This window comes from Diabrotica undecimpunctata, chromosome 7 (genome assembly GCF_040954645.1).
Source record: "Diabrotica undecimpunctata isolate CICGRU chromosome 7, icDiaUnde3, whole genome shotgun sequence".
NCBI classification, from domain to species: domain Eukaryota; kingdom Metazoa; phylum Arthropoda; class Insecta; order Coleoptera; family Chrysomelidae; genus Diabrotica; species Diabrotica undecimpunctata.
Genome location: NC_092809.1, coordinates 62,697,281 through 62,720,001, shown reverse-complemented (window position 1 = coordinate 62,720,001; position 22,721 = coordinate 62,697,281). Strand labels below are relative to the sequence as shown.

The following is a 22,721-nucleotide window of genomic DNA, read 5'->3' as shown; positions in this document are numbered from 1 at the left end:
GATTCTTTCAAACTTTTCAAAGTTTAGATATATCTTATAAAAAGACCTACCTGAACGACATCCGTAGACAAAAATCCACTAAGACTTCCAGATCCATAGTGGATTTCAAACTTAGTTCCATTTGCTGTATAACTAGACGATTTCGATGAGTCATATTTGTTGTGTAGCACTAAAAAATAATCAATAAAATAATATTTTTTATCAAAAAATGCAAAATCGTGATTTAAATTGAATATTAAATGTTAGAATAGAATAGAAGTATGCTTTATTGTCACTGAAAATTTTACAATTTTATGGACAAAGCTTAAGTATATAAGTTAAAAAAAGTAATAATAACAAAACAATTAAAATTTAATAAAATTACATAAATCGTCAATATCACAGAATAAAACATAAAATATACAATCCATTGCAAAATTTCACTATATTACAAATTGCATAATAAAACCTTACGAACTAGTTTACGAATAAGTTTAAGCTGCTGCGTGTGATACCCAAATATATGTATATAAAAATACTTTGTTACTTGTACCTGAACGAACTGTACTTTCTCAATTATTCTCTTAAATTAAAACTTCCACTGAATAATAAGATCTTTCAGATAGATAGGCTTTTGTCAATTTACGGAACTTAAGGAAATAAATTGTAGATTTAAGTTGCAAAGGAAGATAGTTGTATAATTTTATTGCCGAATATAATATAGATTTCTTTACTAACTCAGTGGATGGGATCGGTAAATACACATCGAAGCTTGAATTTCTAGTGGAGTAGTCATGACTAGGTCTTGCTGGAAAAACATGTAGGTGTTTACGAATTAAGCAAACAGTTTCTAGAATATATAGAGAGGAAAGAGTTAAAATCCCGTGATGTTTGAAGTAGATTTTGCAATGTGTTATTGTACCGTATTGTCCTTTTTTGTAATTTAAAAATAACATCAGATTGGGCAGCTGTACTAGAACCCCAAAAAGGACGGCCATATCGAAGATGAGACTCAAACAAAGAAAAGTATGTTATTTTGGAAGATGCTAAATTCATTTCCTTCGAAACAGATCTTATTGCATAGCAGGCTGAGGCTAGATTCTTACTTAACAAATCGATATGAAGGGACCGTTTAAGGTTGCTGTCTATAAAAATACCAAGAAATTTTACAGAATCAATTATACTGATCTGGCTGTTATTAAGAAGCAAGGGTTGAAGAGCTCCCTTATAGGATAATGCTACTGTCTAATCCACGTTAAAAGAGAGTAAATTAGAGTCGGACCAGGTTTTTATAATATAATATTAGAGTTCTTCCAGGTAATACTGGTATCATCAGCAAAAAGAAAAATTTTTCCATCGATTTGTCAGTTAGTGATGTCATTTATAAAGATAAGGAAAAGTAGAGGACCCAGTACTGAGCCTTGTGAGTATCATTTGCTCGAACTAGTTGTTTCCTATTCCTCAACTAAGATTGGAACCAATTCAAAGAAATACCTTGAATTCCGTAGAAATTTAGTTTTTTTATCAAAATGTCATGATTTACATATAATCAAAAGCTTTGGCATAGTCACAAAAAAACATTGGCAGTATAAAGATTATTGTTTAGTGCTTGATAGACCTCATGTAGTACAGAAAACAGCATCGTTGGTACATTTATTAGATATAAAGCCGAACCGACTTTGTGATAAAATGTTGTTTTCAACGAGAAAGGACATAAGTCGGGCTTTTATAAGTCTCTCAATAATTTTGGATAAGCCAGGTAGTAAGGCAATAGGTCTATAGTTGCAGACATTAGATTTATCACCACCCTTATGAAGAGCAACAATAATGGCTGTCTTTAGGCACTCTGGAAATATACCTTTTTCAAAGGAATCGTTAATTAGTGAGATCAGGACTTCCAACACATTAGTTGTGAGATTTAAGAAAATTTTTATGGATAGTCCATTAGTACTACAGGAAGATTTGCTTTTGATACTACCGATTGTTTGGATCAGTTCAGATTTATCAACTGGTCTTATAAAGAATGAATTCGAGACCTTTTTTGAATTGGGAAGATAGAAAATAGGATCTTGTTGTGGCAAAATAGCTAATGTTATATTTTTACTCACATTAACGAAGTATTCATTTAGATTTTCAGGGTTTGGAAGAGAAAATGTTTGAGCTGTGTTAGTTTTATTTCGAAGATCGTTTATTATGGACCAAGTATCCCTTGCAACATTTTTATAGCTTCCCAGACGATTCTCATAGTACATTTTTTTAGCTGTTTTGATAAGTTTTAGATAGGTTCCTCTGAACTTGGAGATATATTCAGTGACAAAGACATTCGTAGTAAATTTCTTGATGTACAGTAGTGAACGCATATTCTTGGCTGATATTCGGATACCCTTGGTAGTCCAGGGTTTGTGATGTTTTGACATCACAAACTAAAAAAACATTAACTAAAGTTCATATATAGAAATAAGTAGCTTGCTCAACTTAAAGCTACTGGAAGTAAAATATTTTACATATTCTTTAGACTCGTTTTTCATGTAGATTATGAATTGAAAAAATACACTATATTTTCTTTAAGTTAAATTTTATTAGATATTAAAAGGAGGGATTCACCTATTCGCCCATATTACACTGTTCTCCCTATTTACTAAGCCACTGTCCGAACACGGACAGAGTGAATGTTGAAAATAAAAATTAACTATCCATTGCCCATCGACCCTTATCTCCACAGCGACAATTAGCACCGTAACCCACTCACAGTTTAATATTTAAAAGAATACCCAGTCTAGAAATGAAAAAATGATCGATTTCAAGAAAATATTTACTACAGGTATCTGATTGTTTTAAGTCATAGAGGGCATAGTTAATAAAAATACGTATAGAGATACCATCCGATTGGTCCCATTGAAGCGAAGATTCTATACAGACGTTGTGTTACTTTTTTCTCTGTAGTAAAATGCTGAGGCGAGCGTCACGGAACTAGGGAACTAGCGTCACGAGAAGGCGTCACGAATTAGCGGTTCTTCACATCGATTCACTACTCTCGATCAATTCGTTTCTACTCATCATATATTTATGCTAAGCAGGTTTAATTTAAAACTGCATGAAAAATAACTAATAACAGAATACAGACATTAAATGAAAAGTAAAAGATTAAAAGAATATCTGTCAATAAAAGACGTAGCAAAACAAACAGAAAAAAAAAAAAAAGATCGATACTAGAATTCGATTCATAACGATTGTCGACCGGTCAAAATTTATAAGTCATAAATGTCATCTAATTAATAACAATATTGAATCATCTGTTTCTTTAAATTTTTATAACACTTGTAGACCCCTCCCCCTTTATCCGGGCTTGGGACCGGCAACAGTTATCTCGAGCTACTCGACCACCCAACAAAACTGCAGGAGGAGTTAGCAGGCTCTATGTCTTATTAACCTAAAGAAAGCGGGAACTTCTGTAAAATACAGAAGTTCCCTTAAACACAGTATAACCCAAAATAAACAGTACTGAACTTGTAATTATTTTATTGTTTTAAAAAATACATATTATTGACACTTTATAACATGTTCTAAATGAGCTCCTCCTCTCTCAAGACAGACTTCATACCGATACTCCAGATTTCTCGTAACGTTGTGGAATAAAGGTTGTCTTAAGTCAGCGAAGAAGACTCTAACGGTATCCTTTAACTCATTGAAGGTTTGGGTTTGTGGTGCCCGTTTAAAAACGGCAGTTTTAGCCATGCCCCAAATGTATGCGTCTGGAGATGTTAAGTCTGGAGAATGTGAAGGATAGGGAAAGTCAGTAAATCGTGAAATAAATGTTTGGAAAATGTCTCTGAAGAAATTGACGAACTGCGACAGCATATTCCCCATCCTGCTGGAAAAATTGGTCTCGAAATGCCAAATTACATTAACGACAAAATTGACGTAGATCAGTTGATTAAGTGTGACTTGCCTACCATTTTCTTCGATAAAGTATGGACCAATGATTCCGTGTCCCGAAACTGCACACCAGACACTTACTTTTGCGCTATGTAAAGGAACTTCTTGAACTTCATCTGGTCTGGCAAAGCCCAGAAATCGATTTGTGCGACGATTTACAAAACCTGACAAATGAAAATGTGCTTCGTCGGAAAACCATACATTTTTCAAAAATTCAGGATTTTCATACTGTAATGCAAGAATTCTGGCACAATATTCCACTCTACTGTGGTAATCCCTGGGATGTAATTGTTGATGTACCTGAATCACATACGAAAATGCACCCAGCTCCTTCAGAATTGTTTGCAAGGAAGTTCGTTTTAAGCCAAGATGCAACCCTGTTCTTGTCTGACTGGCTTTCGGATTTTCCAAGATTTGCTCAAAAACACGTTCATGGTTATCGTTGTTGTTAACTGTCCTGGGACGCCCTGAGTTTCCTTTTCGCTGGCACAATACATTACCCGTATTTCTAAACTTTTTAACAACCGTCAAAATTACAGCATTACTTGGAGAACGTTTATTAAAGCGTTTTGTGAATTGATCACACACGTATTGGAGATTTGCACTATTACGTCGGCCGATTCGTATGAGCGAAAATAATGCTCCACAAGAAACACTTTCTCCTCTGTACTTAACACCATGTTTAACAATTAGGCCTTAATAATTAATTGTTTAAGGATTACTTGACATGTCTATACTAGTTAATTTGAATATGACAGCGCGCACAAAGAGACATCTATGTTTCAGTTTCAGTACTGTATATTTTGGGTAATACTGTATTATAAAAACTATCGAAAACATCTACCAAATCAACAAAATGGAAGTCAGAATAGATGGACAACTTACAGAACCTACAGAAATAGGCAGCGGAAGCTCCATGCTCTTTAATTTGATCATGGATGAAATCATCAAAAGCGTTAACAAAGGAAGAGGATACCGAATGGGAAACAAAGAAATAAAAATACTCTGTTAGGCAGACAACGCAATATTGATAGCCCAAGATGAAGATAGTCTGCAAAGACTCTTCCACAGATTTAACATAAGAGCAAAATAATTTAATATGACAATTTCATCTCAAAAATAGCACGTCAAACGTGTCGTCAAAATAGCAAGAGATAAGTCACCAATCGGTAGAAGAAGTATCGGACGACCGCGCAAAAGATGGAGTGACAACCTTCCACAGAGGTATTAATCCGCCAATGAACAAGCAGAATTGCTTATAAAGAGGAAGAAGAAAAATTTTCTCTAATGTCAATTTATTGTAAAATCATCAGAAAAGAAGTTATAAGGCCCAGAAGAAAATTTGTTAAAAAATTTTTTGTTTAAACTTTTTGCACCACTTTTTCTAAGATGGCAGCCGGGGATAAGGGTGGCGACCCCACAAACTTGAATTTAAGCTTATAGTCACCCCCATATATAAAAAATAAAATTGCGTAAAAAAACATATCAATGTATAATAAACAAATCAATAAATAAAGAAAAATATATCGGACTGTGCCTAACCTCTCAATTGTTGATCAAAACAGTACGAAAAACATGGTGGATGCGCACGCGCCCGTCACATGATGAAAAGGCCTATTTAAAGACATGTTTTACAAAAATGATTTGGTTTTTCATTTTCTTTGTAGTTTTAATACTCAAAAATCCATTGCTCTTTGCTCAATAAGTATAGAAGCATGCCGTGGGCAGTAACACGTGTTGTAAACTTTTGATATCTGCGATAAATATTTAACAACATTTAACAATAACTCGTTAACCAACAAACCGATCTGTTTTAAATTTTGCACACTTAAATAAACACATAGCCTTTTTATCGAGGTGTTAATGTTATTTGCGCTCATTATTAAAAAAATTAACATTGATTAAATTTGAAATTATCTTGACAAATTATTATTGATGGATTTGAACTTGTTAAAATTCAAATTAACTGTCTCTTTGTAACACAATAGTTTCTTAAGACAAAAATTGCTCCTAATATAGTCAAAATGGGAAAAAATTATACAGATAAAAACTACATTTTCGGACTTTGACCACTGTTTATAAAAATTGATTTATTTTCTCTCCGATACTGTTATTTTCGGTAAATTTTTCGTTCAGTTTTTTCTTTAAAAATTTACCGCCGACATTGAACAAAGTTTTTGTACTGACTAAGAAAGACAAAGATTTAGCAAACATGTTACTCACAACAATGTGGAGAATACTCTATGAAATGAACTTTTTTTTGCAAACTAGGAGTACAGTCGACATGGTGGAACGGCCCGATATTCTGAAATGGAGGCATCATTATTTGTGTGAGATAAAAAAAAATTCGTTTCCAAGGCCACCCAACCCTGTGCCTGGGGAGAAATTATTATTTAAATTGGAATAAGCCACAATTAAAGGTTAAAGTACGTTTATTGACGTTTCAATTTCCACTTCGGAAATCGTTCTCAAAATACAAACATTAGTGGCTTATTCCCATTTAAATAATAATTACTTTAACATGCCACAAGAAAATAGCTTCAGAACAATATGGGGAGGAGAAACTCCGTTAATACGGGAACTCTTTCCTCGGGTGGAGGATAGACATGAAAGGGTTATTGGTTTCGTAGACAGAACCTCTTACTGAGTTGGAACTAGGCGAGGCTGTTGGACGGATGAAGATCCGAAAGGCACTTGGCATAGTCGGAGTCATGTCGGAGACAGCAAGACTAGCCGCACTAAGATACCCGCAGGTTTTCCTGGGATTGCTAAACAAACTGCTTGAACAACAGCAGTTTCCAACACTGTTGAAAGACGCTAAATTTGTCCTTATCCCTACAGGTAGAGGTTACGAGGAAGAGGTGCGCTTTCGGCCAATTTGCCTTCTTAATTCGGTAGCGACCGCTAACATGGATTTAGGGTCAAAAGGTCCACCATAGATGCGGTCACAGAAGTGAACTATTTAGTCACGCAGAATACAAAGAGATGGCTGTCTCTCATCCTGCTTGACGTCAAGAATGCCTTTAACACAGCATCATGAGAAAAAATCATGTCCAGGATAAGAGAATTGGGCGTTAGTGTGTACCTAGTCAATGTAATTGATAGATACTTTACAGACAGGTCCATAAGGGAAAAAGATATCAGCATCAGTTTGTCGCAGGGTGTTCCGCAGGGTTCAGTATCAGGTCCACCCTGTGGAATCTCCTGTACGACGGGGTGTTGAGGCTACAGATGCCATGGGGATGAACTCTTGTAGCTTATGCCTATGATCTCACACAGATTGCCAAGACAGGTCAGAAAACGGACATTACTAATGCGGCTAACACAGCCCTACGTCGTATTAGTAGGTGGATCAGAGAGAACGATCTACAGCTAGCACCTCAGAAAACTGAGATGGTAGTTCTCAAAGGGAGCCGGGACAAATCCTCTCTTCGCTTTATAGCGGAAGGTTGCACCGGTTAAATCGGTTGTATTTCGGAGTCTGGTTCGGACTACACATCCAAAAGACGGTAGAGAAGACGAACCGAAGTCTGGAGGCGTTGATACGGCTGATGCCAAAAATTGGAGGCCCAGGTTGAACGAAAAGAAGGGTTCTAAATGGAGTTTTCCATGCGGTGGTAATCTATGCTGCCCCCTATGGTGCAGCGCACTGAACACTGCGAAATACGCCAAACTGATGGAGACTTCGCAAAGACGAATGCTCCTCAGGGTATGTCATTGGAGCGGTGATACCGATCGTCTTGTTGTGCAAAGAGCAACCGAGGCTGTATGCGAGGAGGATGGATGAAAATATAGATAAGGAAGAGGGAGAGAGAAAGATAGAGGAGTGGCAGAGAGATTAAGCGAACGATAGCGGAAAGGCAAGGTGGACGAAGGAGTTTATGCCCGATCTGAGGCCGTGGTGGGAATGTAAGTTCAGGAAACTAGACTACTTCTTGACGCAGTTTCTGACCGGACAGGGTAGTTGTGGCACCTTCACAAATATAATAGGCAAATCTTCCTCGGCACAACCGGACGCTCCCGCCCACATTTTTAACTGGGAGAGATTATCAAATGAGAGAGGAGACTTCGAGAGGCGAATGGGTTTCAGGCTGGATAAAAGAAACATGGTAAACATAATGATGAGAGGAGAGAGAGAGAATGGAGGGAAGTACACTGTCTGATCTCTGGATTGATGAAGAAGAAGGGGCAGGAGGACAGAGGAGGAAATCGAACCAGGGATCTCAAATATTGTCTTATTTTCTCGAGAGCCAAGAACCGATATGTACCAAAATTAGTTACTTGTCTCACGGAAATATTTTCGTTCTATTTAGTTGTTTATGGGTGGCAAGACCACTACTCTGGAACAGTGGTTTCAGCCGAAACACGGTTAATCCGGCACTACCGAGGGGTCTTCTGCCCTAGTATCCTACTCGGCCGAAAGATACCAGGGTGTCTTACTCGGTGATGTTAGATGTCTAAAAAAGATTTCCCCTACTGTTGCCTGCCAGAATTCAATGGATACCTTCTTAGGCTCTTACTGCAATCTGGCAATTAAAAAAAAGGATAGGTCGTTTACTTGGATGAAACTTGCTTAAGTGAATGTCGGACATAGTGACTTCAGCCAGTAAGCGTTTATAAAGGGTTAAAACATTCGCTAACTAATTCCCATTTTCGACTTCGTTCGAATTATTTCACAGAACTCGATAAAATGCTTATATGTATATTTGAAAAAAAAACAAATGTTAATGTAATCCCAATTTTTCCATTAACTATAAAGGTCATTACTTGGTAACAATGATTATTAATAATAATTATTAGTGATACTGTTTCCAAGAAGTATGAGTTATCTTTGTTGTGGTTTACCTTATCATGAAATGGTTATAATAAACTAGTCAGTTTATATAAAAACGTTTGAACTAGATAATGACGAATCATTATCTTGAAGTCGAAATAATTATAATTAATATTGCTGCAATTCTTCTATTATTACCTACATAAATAGTAATGGCAATACAAATTAACCACTTAAAAGGGCACATTAACCTTTACGCCATATCTAATGCGTACATTTTTTCCTTATAACAAGTCTTATACAGGAGGTTTGTTCTTAATATTTCTTCAATTAAATACAAAATCTTATTGAAATTTTAAAATCTTATTGAAAAGCGTACAGTAATAAAACTATTAGGAGTACATCAAAAATTAAAAATATACTTTACAATCACTGATCTATAACTTTATACATATCATACATCTTTATGGGCAGCACTTAGTTATCTTGCCCGCGAATATGTGTTCAAATACTTTTGGTCCATGTCCTCATGAAAAGCCAACAGAGCCTATATACGAACTTCTAGAATTTAGAATTGTTAATAGAAAGGGTAAAATTTAAAAAATCGGTTCAAATCGTACATAAACGGGATTATGGTCTACTGCATAAAATAAAACAAAAATAAAGGTGTATGTGAAGACATCAGTTATGTATTTTGGTACCAATGCTTATTTAATATATTCCTTGGGTTGGCAACCTGTCAAGTAAAAAGTTAGCACATGACTGCCAGTTAGTAGGTTTAAGGTTAATTGTAAAGTTTCACTTTAATAGTTATTAAAGGGTGTTTCCGTTCAACTATTCGTTTTATTTTAATACACAGCAACATCTACGGATTGTTTAATCAAGTAGCAGCTCAGCAGGCATGTACTTAACATGTGCCGCAAAAATAGCAGATGATCTCAGATATTTAAATATAAAGACACAGATGGACTAAATACAAATCAAAGAAGACAACACATTGATTGGGGACTAAGTGCCAGACTACAACTTTTTTAATATAAGAAATCTACAAATATACGAAATAAGACACTACATACTGTGAGAGCAGTAGGGATCTGAACAATGGGCCAAAATAAAAAAGAAGAATCAGCGAAAGACCAAACGCAAGTGACTCCAGTCAAAATAACTGAAACAAATAGCAACATTTCGAAGAGAAAACATTGAAAAAAACGTATTATACAGACAAAACATGGTTAAATGAAGGATAAAATTTTGGCAGGATTTCAATGTGAAAACCAAACGACAAGCTTTCCTACATGGTTTGTCGACAGGTTTAAAAGCCCCACCTGGAAAGGGAAAACGCCTTATTATAAGCCAAATTGGTAGCTACTCAGGATTTGTTGAAGGAGGTTTAAAGGCATTTGTTTCTAAAAAGACTGGAGATTGCCATGAGGAAATGGATGCAGATCATTATGAAAAATTGCTTTCAGATATTCTGTTAAAAATCGAACCAGGATCTATTATTGTTATGGATAACGATCCATATCACTGCCGGTGTGTATAACAGTTACCAACCACTACATGAAGAGAAGCAGAGATTGCCGGTTGGCTTGCTACGAAAAATATTAAATTCAATGAACCAATTTTGAAAATCGAGTCACTAGACTTAGCACGGTGTCATGAAGATACATATATTAAATATGTAGTAGATGAAATAGCGCGAGAACGAGGCGTAATTATTGTAGTTCGATTGCCGCCATACCATTGTGAGTTAAATCCGATATAACGAATGTGGGCTCAAATAATAATGAAGTAGCAAGGAACAATGATGAACAAATTCAATGATGTAAAAAATCTGCTTAAATAAAATAATAAAATATATCGAGCATGTAGTGAAAGAATAGCAGCATATGTGGAACCTTGATAACCTCATTGAAATTACCATCGAACCAGTGGTTGTGGATCTAGGCAAAGATACTACTGATGAATCTGAAGATGACATAGATGACTCGGATTAGATTGTTTAAAATGTTAGTTTTTATTTGAACATTTTTTATATTTTATGGAAATAAATATTCAGTTAAGGTCAACCATTTATTACTAGTAGTGTTTCGTACCAAGAATTGTCTAAGTAATTAAGTTTTACCTACGCTATAAGTTACTAGACGACAATCCCATATCATTAAATCTCATTTGAAAATAGGAATTAAATTTAATTCTTGAATCAGTCATAAGTTTGTTAATTTAAACGGATAAAAGATTTTGCCAAAAAAAAAATATATTTAACAAGGATTAGTTTTCTTCACCTAAGGCAACTATAAAATAAGAAAATAATTTTTATGACAATCAATTCGTTCTAAAATTCTGATTATTTTTTTAATAATAACCGTACGCCTATGACTCGACGATTTCCTTTCTCCTCAAACCCGCAAAGGTCTACATTGAAAATATGAGTCATTTGCTACAATTTTTGGTACTGTAGTATACTAGGTGCGCAGGTATAATATATAGAATCGCTAGCGGGTACTGGTTTGTTTAACTGTGGTTTTTACTCTATTGTATAGTTTTGTCGCGTCATACTTAATCTTTCTGTTATTGTCGCTTGTATAATACCGTCGGCTTACTGCCAAAACCCAACATCTGACAAAAAATTCAAAATGGAGTTAATTGTACAATCATAACAAATTTGTACTCTTTTTTCTTCTGACAAAACCCAACAACTGATTTGCAATGTGTCAGCAAAGTTATGATAAAATTAATATTTCAACAACTACAGTTTGTGCAAATTCTTTACAGGCAATACCCAACAGGTTACTCTGAAAACAATTTTATCTCTAGTCGTACAGCTAAAACCGAACAGATGCTTTTGTTTGGTTTTGCCTGATGACTCACTTAAGCTTACGTCGCATGTCCTTAGTACTCATGTCAACGAAAACCCAACCAATGTCTCATCAGTCTCTTTCGCGCCTTATTGTTGAGTTAACGTAGGTACTGTGAATTGCGTGGTTTTTAGTTTAAAACTATAATTATTGGGGACAATTGTGTTTAAACCCGTGATTATTATCGACATCGACAAATAAAATTGTTTGCCCCACGGAGATGGAATCGAGAGGGCGGCGATTAGCAAATATTGCATTAAAAATAGCAGGTTGGTACTTTTTTAAGGTTATGTTTATTTAGATTGTTATTTCGTTAATAAACGTCGATTGTTAAATATTTAAATATACTTATATATTTATCAATCAATGTTAATAAGGATGTTACATTTATTCGTTTTTCTTTTACAATTTCAGAGGAAAGATTTTATAATGAACCAAAAAATCAGTTAGAAGAGATTGACGCAGTTTTGGGATCTGATTATTCCGACGAGGATCCGTCTTGGTTACCTCCAGCTCAAAAAGTACTAGATGATGTAGTCTTTCAAGATGAAATGGGTGATATCTCTTGTGGTTACACTGTTTTGCAAAATGTAACACCAGACGTCCAACAATATGCAATGCAGCCAGTAAAGGAGTTAAATTGTCTGATAGAACCTACGATGTTACCGGATAATGAAATATTTTCTTCTTTATCTCGCAAAATTCAAGTATTATCAAATGTATTATTACCGAGTAATATTGAGGTAAGGTGTCCAACTTCATCTAATGCACAGATTTCTGACAAACCAGTGGTAGCTGAAGTAAACAGTTTAAGAAGATGGAAAGCAAGTAATTCCAATGAATGGAAAAGAAATGTCGCTAAAACACGTCGTTCGGTGTGTTTGCCCTATATTACTAAAAATGTTTTACGTGATGGCAAAAGTCCTAAACCAATTCATTGTGACAAATGTATCTATAAATGTACGGAAAATTTTGCAATGGAACTACGACAGGTAATTTGCGCTAATTATTGGAAAATGGATTTTAAACGAAAAAAAGATTTTATTTTGTCAAATATACAGATTTTTACTCTAAAAAGATTAGTCAAGAAAACACAACATAAAGAAAGATCTAATGCAAAACATTATTTCTTTGAAAATGGAAATGAGAAAATTCGAGTATGCAGAAATTTTTTCTGCAAAACGTTAAGTATATCTATGGATGTAGTTACGCATGCTGTGATTAATAAAGATTGTATAGGAACTTTCTCAGGTGATGACAAACGCGGAAGACATACGCCTATTAATAAAACCAGGCCGGAATTAATTCAACAAGTTAAATCCCATATCGAGTCATTTCCGTCAATGGAGTCACATTATAGCAGAAAGAGTACGAAACGTCAGTATTTAGATAGAAATCTAAATATCGCAAAAATGTATAGCTTATATTTAGCCCTATACAAGGAAAAAAAGTGGATACCTGTTTCTGAAATAACATACAGAAGAATATTTTGCAGAGAGTACAACTTGTCTTTTTTTAAGCCAAAAAAAGACCAGTGTTCAATCTGCTCGGTATATCAAACTGCAAAAGGAGGTGATAAAGAACAACATAAACAAAAATATATCGATCACATAGAGAGAAAGAAGGCACGTCAAAATGCAAAAGCAAAGGATAAAGAAAGAGCAAACAATGAAAATAATTTTCTTTCACTGACTTTAGACCTCCAAGCAGTATTACAAATCCCATGTGGAGATGTTAGCCAGTTATACTAAAGTCGCAAAATATCTGTGTATAATTTATGTTTTTACGAAGCAAAACTACCAATGCGTACTGTTACGTTTGGACAGAGATGAATGGACAGAAAGGAAGTTCGTAAGTGGGAAGCTGCATCTTCGACTATCTAAAAAATAACATTAGCAGTAATGTATCCCACATCACGCTGTTCTCGGATACTTGCAGTGGGCAGAACCGCAATCAAAATGTGACTGCTTTATTGATATATGCCGTGGAAGTGTTGGGTAACGTTCAAATTATAGAGCAAAAGTCCTTGGAAACAGGACACACCCACATGGAGGTAGATTCTATGCACTCTGCAATAGAATGCGCAAAGAAAAATGTTCCTGTCTACTTGTTACACGACTGGATTAACATTGTATATGGAATATATTGTAAAAGAAATGAAGTATAAGGATTTCGATGACTGTACGGATCTTGCGGAAAAACTTGTTAGTAACAGAAATATTGACCAAAAGGGAAAACAAGTGAAATGGCTTAAAATCAAATGTTTAAAATTTTGATACATTAATGTTTTTGAAGGAGCAATAAAAGAGAATAATCCAAAAACATCATGCTTTGCAAGTAAACCTAAAAGAACCAAAAAGTTCACCAACAACACAAATATTAAGGCGTCACCAACACTGCCCAAGGTTTTAAAAAGACTTTATCAACAACCACTTCCTATAAGCGTGGCGAAAAAGAAAGATCTTCTCAAACTATGCAAGAACTTTACCATACCGGAAGAGTATCACGGTTGGTTTCAGAGATTATCAACATTACCTGGCAAACCAGAAATAACCCCGGAACCAGATGTACAAGACAGTTCAGATGATTAATATTTTTTTATCAACAATTAACAGAGTTAAAGTTAATTATTTCGTTGGACAACTTATTCAATTCTCGATTTTGGTACTGGCAAAACCCAACAACCTACAATTTGGTAAAACTGTAATTGTTTAATCTAGTTTTTTAATCAAAACCGTAATAATGTATTGATTTTAAGTATTATTATGTGATTCTTAGTTACATTTTGTAAAAATAAAAAATAATGAAAAAACTCCTAGTGTTATATTATATGTCGATATCGTTTTCTAAAACCTTTAAATGCGATTATCTCAAAATAGCTAATTTGACACTTGTCGGGTTTTGGCAGTAAGCCGACGATACTTTTTGTTAGCTTATTCTCGGTCTTCTAAATTCTATTATAATAAAATATTGGTTTTCGGATGGTTTGTCACATAATATTTAAATTGTATTTATTCATGTTTTATTGTAATTAAATGTATGTTTTTTTGTTTATTGATTTTACTTGTTTTAATAAATAGAATTTCATATAGCACTCTTGCTTATTTCTTTAAGGTAATATACATACCCAATGCGAAAGAGAGAAACCAGCGAGTTCTAGATTGAACGTATATATTCATAATACCTTTCTGACTGATCGCCTCATATGTTATATAAGGGTCATCGTATGTGCAAATCAACGATCACTAGAATACATCAAACCGGTATATTTATCTTTCGTGGACCTTAAGATACAAGGCAAGATAGACTGAAGAAGTGCGCCATGTCGAAGAAGAACGTCGTGACTTAGAAATCTGAAGGAATCGTTTAACAGATCCTCTGCATCCCTTTTTTAACAAGTAACGGCACAATAATAAGAAGAAGGGCCTTAAAAAGACATTTGACCTGGTCAAATTAAGGCACGTTATCCACTTATTGTACTTATAGTATCCATTTATTGTACGCAAAAGAGATAACTCTAGGAATAATCAAAACAATCGAAAATATCTACCAAAAAAACACAATAAAAACAAACTTCGATAGTCAGACACTATGGGACAGAGCTAAAAGTACAGATATACGAAGAAATAGAAAAGTAGAATGGAACGATCACATAAGTCGAATGACAACAAATAGAGCAGTAAAGACGGCGAGAGACGGTTCCCCAATGGAAAGACGATCAGTGGGAAAATCACAAAAACGATTAAATAACAACTTACTGAAAGCACATTAAAAAATAGACAGTCATGTCTGCACAAAAAAAAGAAGTTCTAAAGTGAACTCATGTTCTTCCCCACCAAGGCGTGCAATTATGACTAAAACTCTTACTGCTTGCTCATTTGCATTTTATATTGTATTGTATTCCAAGTTTGTCATATTTATATAAATTCTTATACAAAACCGAAACAGGAAGATATCGATATTTATAATTTTTATGTTTTTAACAGTGCTGCATAAAGACCATTGCAAATTTCTGCCATAAAAACTGTGCTATCATGCATTTCCAAACACAGTTTAGACCAGAATGTTCCTTTAATTTATTTTACGTAAAAGTTAAAAAAATGTTAATGTTTTTAACAGTCCTGCATAAAGACTGGTAATATTATGCCATAAAAACTGTGTTATTGCGGCTTTTGTTTATATTTAATCAACTCTAATGGATTATTCTATTCCTGGATTTTGAATCCAACAAACACGAGAGAACCGCACCCCTTCAAAGTACATAAAAATTATGATATAGATGTTACGAGCAAAGCCTGAAATTCGACAATCCTAGCATTGTAAGGGAAATTATTGTCCACTTCTAGCATTGAATCTATGTCCGAAATGATCAAAATTAAAAATGATTATCGAAACGCTCATTGATTCGAATCGATTATTATTGAAAAGCGACACACCTAATCCAGAATCGAACATTTTTAGTTTTAGAAACTTAGTCACTTTATCACATTTACCATAGTTCAGATCTCTTGGTAAATCACTTTGAAGTCGTTCCAAGTGATAGAGTGGGCAACTAACAATAATGTGTTCGATTGTCAGAGGAATATCACAAACATAGCACAGTTTTTGTTGTTCTTTCTTCATTAGGTACTGGTGGGTCAACCTGGTATGTCCTATTCTCAAGCGGTGTTATATGACTTGATATCGTCGTTTTTGTGGCATTATCCCTTTTGGTAACAAATTTGGGTTGATGCGTTGTAGTTTATTGTCGTCAAGTTTTTTCCATCTTTCGAGCCATATTCTCATTGAAAATTCTTTGATGGTGTTTTGAATGTCGGAATGAGGAATTTCTAGGAGCTCTTCATCTGGTCTATTCATATAGCAGGCTTCTTTAGCTTCCCGATAAGCTTTTTCATTACATATTATGCCTACATGAGATGGAATCCAAACAAATTCTACGCTTTTATTCTTACTGTAAAGTTATTCGAGATCAATTTTAATTTGGCATAGTATTGGGTGGTTTTGGTAAACCCTTAATATTCCTTGTACTGCGCTTAAAGAATCTGTGAAAATGAATGCTTCCAATTTGGGCTGGTTTGATATATGTTGTAGGGCTTTAGATACGGCATACAATTCAGCGGAATATATGGAGTACTCCTTAGGTAGCTGGAACTGATGTTTAATTGTTTCGTCAACGAAAGCTGCGCCTACCGTTTCCTTTTCAGAAGTTTTTGACGCATCTGTATATATTTGGTAATATCTTTTGTACTTGTATTTAATCGCTTGAAACCGTTGTAGAATTATATGTGATGAAGTATAAGATTTAGGATACAGTAGAAGATTTGTATTACACTTAACGAGTTTTATGGTCCAAGGAGGATCGTAGTTTATTTCATTGGAAATATCTTAAGAAAAATTGAAACCTGTGATTCTTTTACTAAATGATGCAGAAAAAAAGGGTTTTTGTTCAAAAATTAAATGATGAAAATTGCCAGAAAATGTGTAGGAGTAAGCAGGGTTATTAGAGTTTGCTCCAATTTTAGCTGCATCTTGTAGGCTTTGTCTGTGTCTTCTAATTGAACGAGGTGCTTCATCAGCTACATTACTGGACTGGTCCCGTAGGCTCCAAGTGCAAGCCTTAATGCGGTATTTTGTATGATGTCCAATTGCTTTAATAAACTATCTTTAGCTGAACTGTAGACTATTGATCCATAATCTAGCTTGCTACGAATCTGTGTATATATATATATATATATATATATATATATATATATATATATATATATATATATATATACAGTATACTCCCTCTATAACGAACACGGTTATTACGAGGTTTCGCTTATAACGAGGTCCATTAGATGTCCCGTGAAATTTCTATTGAACTATAACCCTCTATAGCGAGGTAAATATGCTTATAACGAGAAAAACTAAGATTGAAAAACGTGTTTTTTACGTTTTGGCCCGGCCGTAGCTATAAATAAATACCCTTTTTAACTGCGGGCCGCCCGCAATAAACTTCTTACAATTTATGATTCTTAGTCGGAAATGTTAAATTTATGATTCACAAGTGTCATTGTACGGGGTTGGCCATTCACACCTAATAATATGGGTCCTAATAGACAAGATGTGGAAAGTGTTTTAAAGGTTGTCAGAAACTTTATCCAAGGACAAAACGCAAATGAAGAAGCATAAAACTGTTTCACATCTTTAGAAAATATGATAGATAGAATACTGGACAATTTAAAGCAGCCAAAAATGACAAAATAACTTTATACGCTTTATACATATTTAAAGAATACAGATTTTTTGTTTTAACGTATATCATTAACAGTAAAAGTAAACAACTCTTTTTTTGTTTTAATGCGTTTCATTGACAATAAAAGTAAACAACTTTGTTTTAAAAACGCCATTCAAACAATATTTATTAGCATCTTATATTGCTCCGAATGGCTTCACTATAGAAAGTTAATGTTTTAGAAAACTACATATTCATATGTATGCACAGTATTATTGTTGTTGGATATAACGAGATCCGCTTATAACGAGGTAATTAGTCTGCCATTTCAGTTCTCGTTATAGAGGGAGTCTACTGTATATATATATATTTAGTAATTGTGTGGTATCAGCTCCCCAATTATGATTGGCTAATACTTTGAGAATGTTCATATTTTGCATGCAAGATTTTTTAAGTCGTTGAATGTGGGTTTTCCAAGTGAGTTTTGTATTTAATATCATTCCCAAAAATTGATGTTCTTCGCAAATTTTGATCATATAGTGTTAATTTTGGTCAACTTGTTTGTTTGTTTCTTGAAAGACATATTGCTTTTGTTTTGTTTTTTTTTGTAACACTTTTCTAAAGATTTGATGGACTCTTGCTGAATAGTTGCAGCTATCCGGCTATTTTTATTGCTTACATAAAGAACAAGGTTATCTGCATATACTTAAACCAATTTGGACAGGAGTATTAATGTTATCAACAACTTAATTCATTGCAATCAAGAAAAGTGTTACACTAAGTGTCGATCCTTGGCGAGTTCCGTTATCTTGGGTATACGAACTTGAAAAATGATTAGTAAGTTTAACTCTAAAATTTCTATCATAAACAAAATTTTTGATAAAAGCTAGATTTCCGTCCACACCCCATTATTTTAATCTTTTTAAGACATCATACTTCCACATAGTATCGTAGGCTTTTACTATATCAAAGAAGACGGCCCGTACTTGATTATGCCTCGTGTATGACCGATTCTAGTTTAATCAAGTTGTCCGTTGTACATCTGTTTTTCCTAAATCCTCTTTGTTGTTTGCATATTAAATTATTGGATTCCAGGAAGTATTGCAGACGTTTGTTAAGTATTTTTTCTATTAGTTTGCACTGTAGGTGGATGTTAGAGATATAGGTCGATACGAATATGGATCCGTCTTTATTTTATTAGGTTTTAAAATAGGAATTACAATTGCCGCTTTCCAAGATTTTGGGAATTGTTTCGTATAGAATAACAGATTATAGATATCCAGAAGGTATTGTTTAGCATTTGCTGGAAGATTTATAAGGAATGCATAAGATATTTCGTCAGGTCCTGGGCTAGAATTTTTAATGTCCTGAAGTGCTTCATTTAGTTCATTTATACTTAGTGATGAGTTCAGTGGATAATTGTTATTGGTAATGATTATTTCTTTCTTGTTCCGAGTTTCTTTTATATTCAATAAATATAGAGTCATTACTGTATGTTTGAAACGAAACTGCTAAGGCATTTGTTATTTGTGCTTCATCAGTTATTTGATTTCCATTCATATTAAGAGAGTTTATCTTGTAAGTATATGGAATACCTTTAATTCTGCGGATTTTGTTCCACACTCCAGATGCGGGGGTATCATCGGTAATTGATGATACATATTGTTTCCATGACTCACGCTTATTCTGTTTGATTATATATCTCGCTTTAACTAAATTAACTAAGTTCTCTTCTGAATGGTGTTTTTTTAATACGTTGAAGGCTACGTAGGGTGTTTTTTTAATACGATGTTTACTAAGTTTCAGTGTATCTTGACATTCAGCATTCCACCATGGGACCGTCTGTTTACGTTTTGGCCTGCTTGTTTTACCTATAGTTTCTTCTGCAGCTTTTATAGTCATGGTAGTGAATTTTTCAACGATGAAATCAATATCAGTTTCCAATGGTCCTAAGTGGGGTATAGAGTTTTTGATAAAATTTTGATAACTTTCCCAATCTGCATTATTGATTTTCCACTTTTCTGGAAAGGATATTTCAGTATTTTTGTCTGGTGCGTAGTTTGTTATTAATATAGGCTAGTGATCGCTATCATAAGTATGATGTAGTACTTCCCAGTTTAAATTTGGAGCTAGCGACCTATCGCATATAGAGAGATCGATAGCGGAATGTTTACCAGTAATTGAGTTAAAGCGAGTTTTTCCCCTGAGTTAAGCAAGACAAAGTTAGTTAAGCTTAAAAATCGTTCTATAGTATCACCTCTTTTATCTGTAGATAGACATCCCCATGTTGTACTATGTGCATTAAAGTCTCCTACTATTATTCTGGGTTTTGAAATTTGTTCAATTAACATTTCGAGTTGTTTGGCAGTGATTTCGGTATCTGATGGAATATATACATTGCATATAGAATATTGTGTTGAAGATTTTCTTTTAACTGCTACAACCTCTAATTCTGATTGTATAGGAATTTCCTCTGATTCCAAATGTGAATTAACATAAATGGATACGCCGCCACTAGCTTTACCAGCGTTTGTTCTAATTTTATGGTAGGCCTCATATTGTTTTAATGAGTATTTTTTATTTGTTGTGAAATTTGTGTGTTTCTTTAAATTTATAGTTGGAAGGAGTATTTTCCTGTGATGCGTCAGCATCTTCAGAGGTGTCATCCTGAATACTTAAATCTTGGTTTATTTATACTTGGTTATTATACTAAGTAGTTTTTTTCTCGATTCTTGTAATTCTAGATTTAATTGCTCTTTCGTTCAACATGGGATATATTTCAGTTAGCATATGTCCCAACCCGTGTATATCCTGTGTGTATTCTAGGGCCAGTTTTACTGGGGTGGAAGAACCGTGAACGTCTTCTAAGAATGCTAGTAATTGGGTGTAATTTAGTACATATCGTGGTGATGCATCCTGGATAAATTGTTTGACTGGTTGTAATAACGACTCAATATTAGTAGTTTCTGAAGTGGATTTGTCTAATTTGATAATTTTTTTCTTCTTTTTAATTTGCACTGGTTTTGGTTTCGTGAATTCTGTTGGTATAGTTTCTGTAGGAGTGGAGCAAGTTGGGGATGACACTTCTGAGTAAGATCGTTTATTTTTATTATCGGTATCAGTGCTGACTTGAGCATCCATTTCTTCTCAAGATTCGTCATATACATGTGTAATTTGATTTTGTTCGGAGCTAGTGGAAGAAAATTTTCCTCCGTTTGGGGCTTTTGATTATTTTGTGGATAAGAGGGATAAGAGGGATTTGAGGTACAGTCCGAGGAAACGTGACCAGCTTGATGGCATTTGTAAGTCAGTTTATCGGAAAGAAAAATTCGGTACGAAATATTTTCAAAATCAATTAGGACGGAGCCGGGTACAGTAAAATTGTCTGTAGGTGCAAAGTAAACTTGTCTTCGAAAACTAAGTACATGGCTGTATTGCGGGTCTTGTATTCCAGCTCTAAGGAACGAAATCGGAGACATTAATTTAAAACCAAGATTGATTAAAGACTGTTCGATTATGTCATGGGGTATAGATGGACATATGTTGGATAAAACTAATCTATTAGCGGGTGTAATTAGTTTACGTGCTTTGATTGTATGTTCTCCAATTTTAATTTCACCATGTTGACTTAGAAAATCATCTACGACTTGTATGCTTGAAAGGTAGATGCATATTCTTCCGTTTGACATTTTGGATGCGAACAGTACATTTTTTGGATGGACTATAGTTCCTACTGCAATGGTGAACTCTTCTGTTCTTATTTCATCTACTGCCGGTAAAATTATGGCCTGGTTTTTTGTTGGGAATTTTGTTAATGGTTGTAGCTTAGTGATGGTAGAATAAGTAATGTTTTGCTGATCGGGATTAATTGATGGACCCCTATAGTCAGAAGTACCACCTGTCATTTCGTCAAATTTAATCTTCTATCTTTTTTTAAATTTAAATTGAACTTTCATTTCAATAATTTTAATTTGAATAGGTCCACTCTGTTTATTTAAAAGTAAATAGTCGATCCAATTAGCAAGTTAATGCCGAGAGTTGAAACTAGTTTTTTAAATAATTAATAAATACGAAATATAAATAATGCTCTTCGTATGTATATAAAAACAATGTTTGTAATCAAACTACTGCCAATTTGGAAACTACCTACAGCTATTAACAGACCAAGTTACAGTACACATCATCATCATCATAAGTGGCTCGACAATCCGTTGTGGATCTTGGCCTGCTCACAAAGAAGTCACCACTCCTGTCGATTCCTGGCAACTTCCCTCCATCTTCTAACCCCTAGAATCTATAGTACACATATATTTCGGTTTATTATTGAAATTTACACTGTTTCTTCTCAAAAACTGTAAAAGTTGTGGAGCTCAAAGTATTTCGACTTGTCTACCGGAATTTTATCTCATTACTGGAATCGAACATTTCTTGTTAATTAACTCTTGTTAGTTAACATAAAATGCTGTGTGAAACTAAAATATAAATAAGAAGAAATTGTTCTACAATAGAGAGTGATAATGTTAGTAAAACATTTCAAAGCTTCAAGAGATAGATAATATAGGGAAGAATGTGAAACATTTCAGATTTAAATAGATGTGTATGATAATTTAAAATAATTGAATCCTACAATCCAGAAGTCAAAAGTCCTAATTAATTATGGATTTATAACCTCATTGATGTTTGTTTTTTTTTTTTTAATAATAAATGGATATTACGAATAGTCATAAAAATCGATATGAATCGATATCTGTCATATCTCCCAAAATTTGACGGATGGCTACTTGAAATTCGAACATTGCACAGCAATTCTTTTATACAAAGTTCGACGATTATGTCTATTTCGGAGATCGTACAGTAAAGGGGTACAATGCTAGGATGGTCCAATTTTGGACATTGCTCGTAATATAGATATAAAAAAAACATAGATATTCGGATGGTCAAGAATCACTATTTTTAT

General features: G+C 34.2%; 2 protein-coding genes across 2 annotated transcripts in view; one reads left to right on the top strand and one right to left on the bottom strand.

Annotated features, from left to right (window-relative positions):
- LOC140445448 (lysosomal aspartic protease-like) overlaps positions 1-22,721 on the bottom strand; it is a 68,522-nt gene that overhangs the window by 29,331 nt on the left and 16,470 nt on the right. The window contains exon 4 of the mRNA XM_072537462.1: positions 51-169. Coding sequence (XP_072393563.1) covers positions 51-169 — 119 coding nt within the window. The remainder of the gene's footprint in view (positions 1-50; positions 170-22,721) is intronic.
- On the top strand, positions 11,291-14,561 carry LOC140445447 (uncharacterized). The gene is made up of 2 exons (XM_072537461.1): positions 11,291-11,816; positions 11,962-14,561. Exons 1-2 carry the CDS (start codon positions 11,768-11,770, stop codon positions 13,296-13,298), a joined length of 1,386 nt encoding a protein of 461 aa, XP_072393562.1. The 5' UTR covers positions 11,291-11,767; the 3' UTR covers positions 13,299-14,561.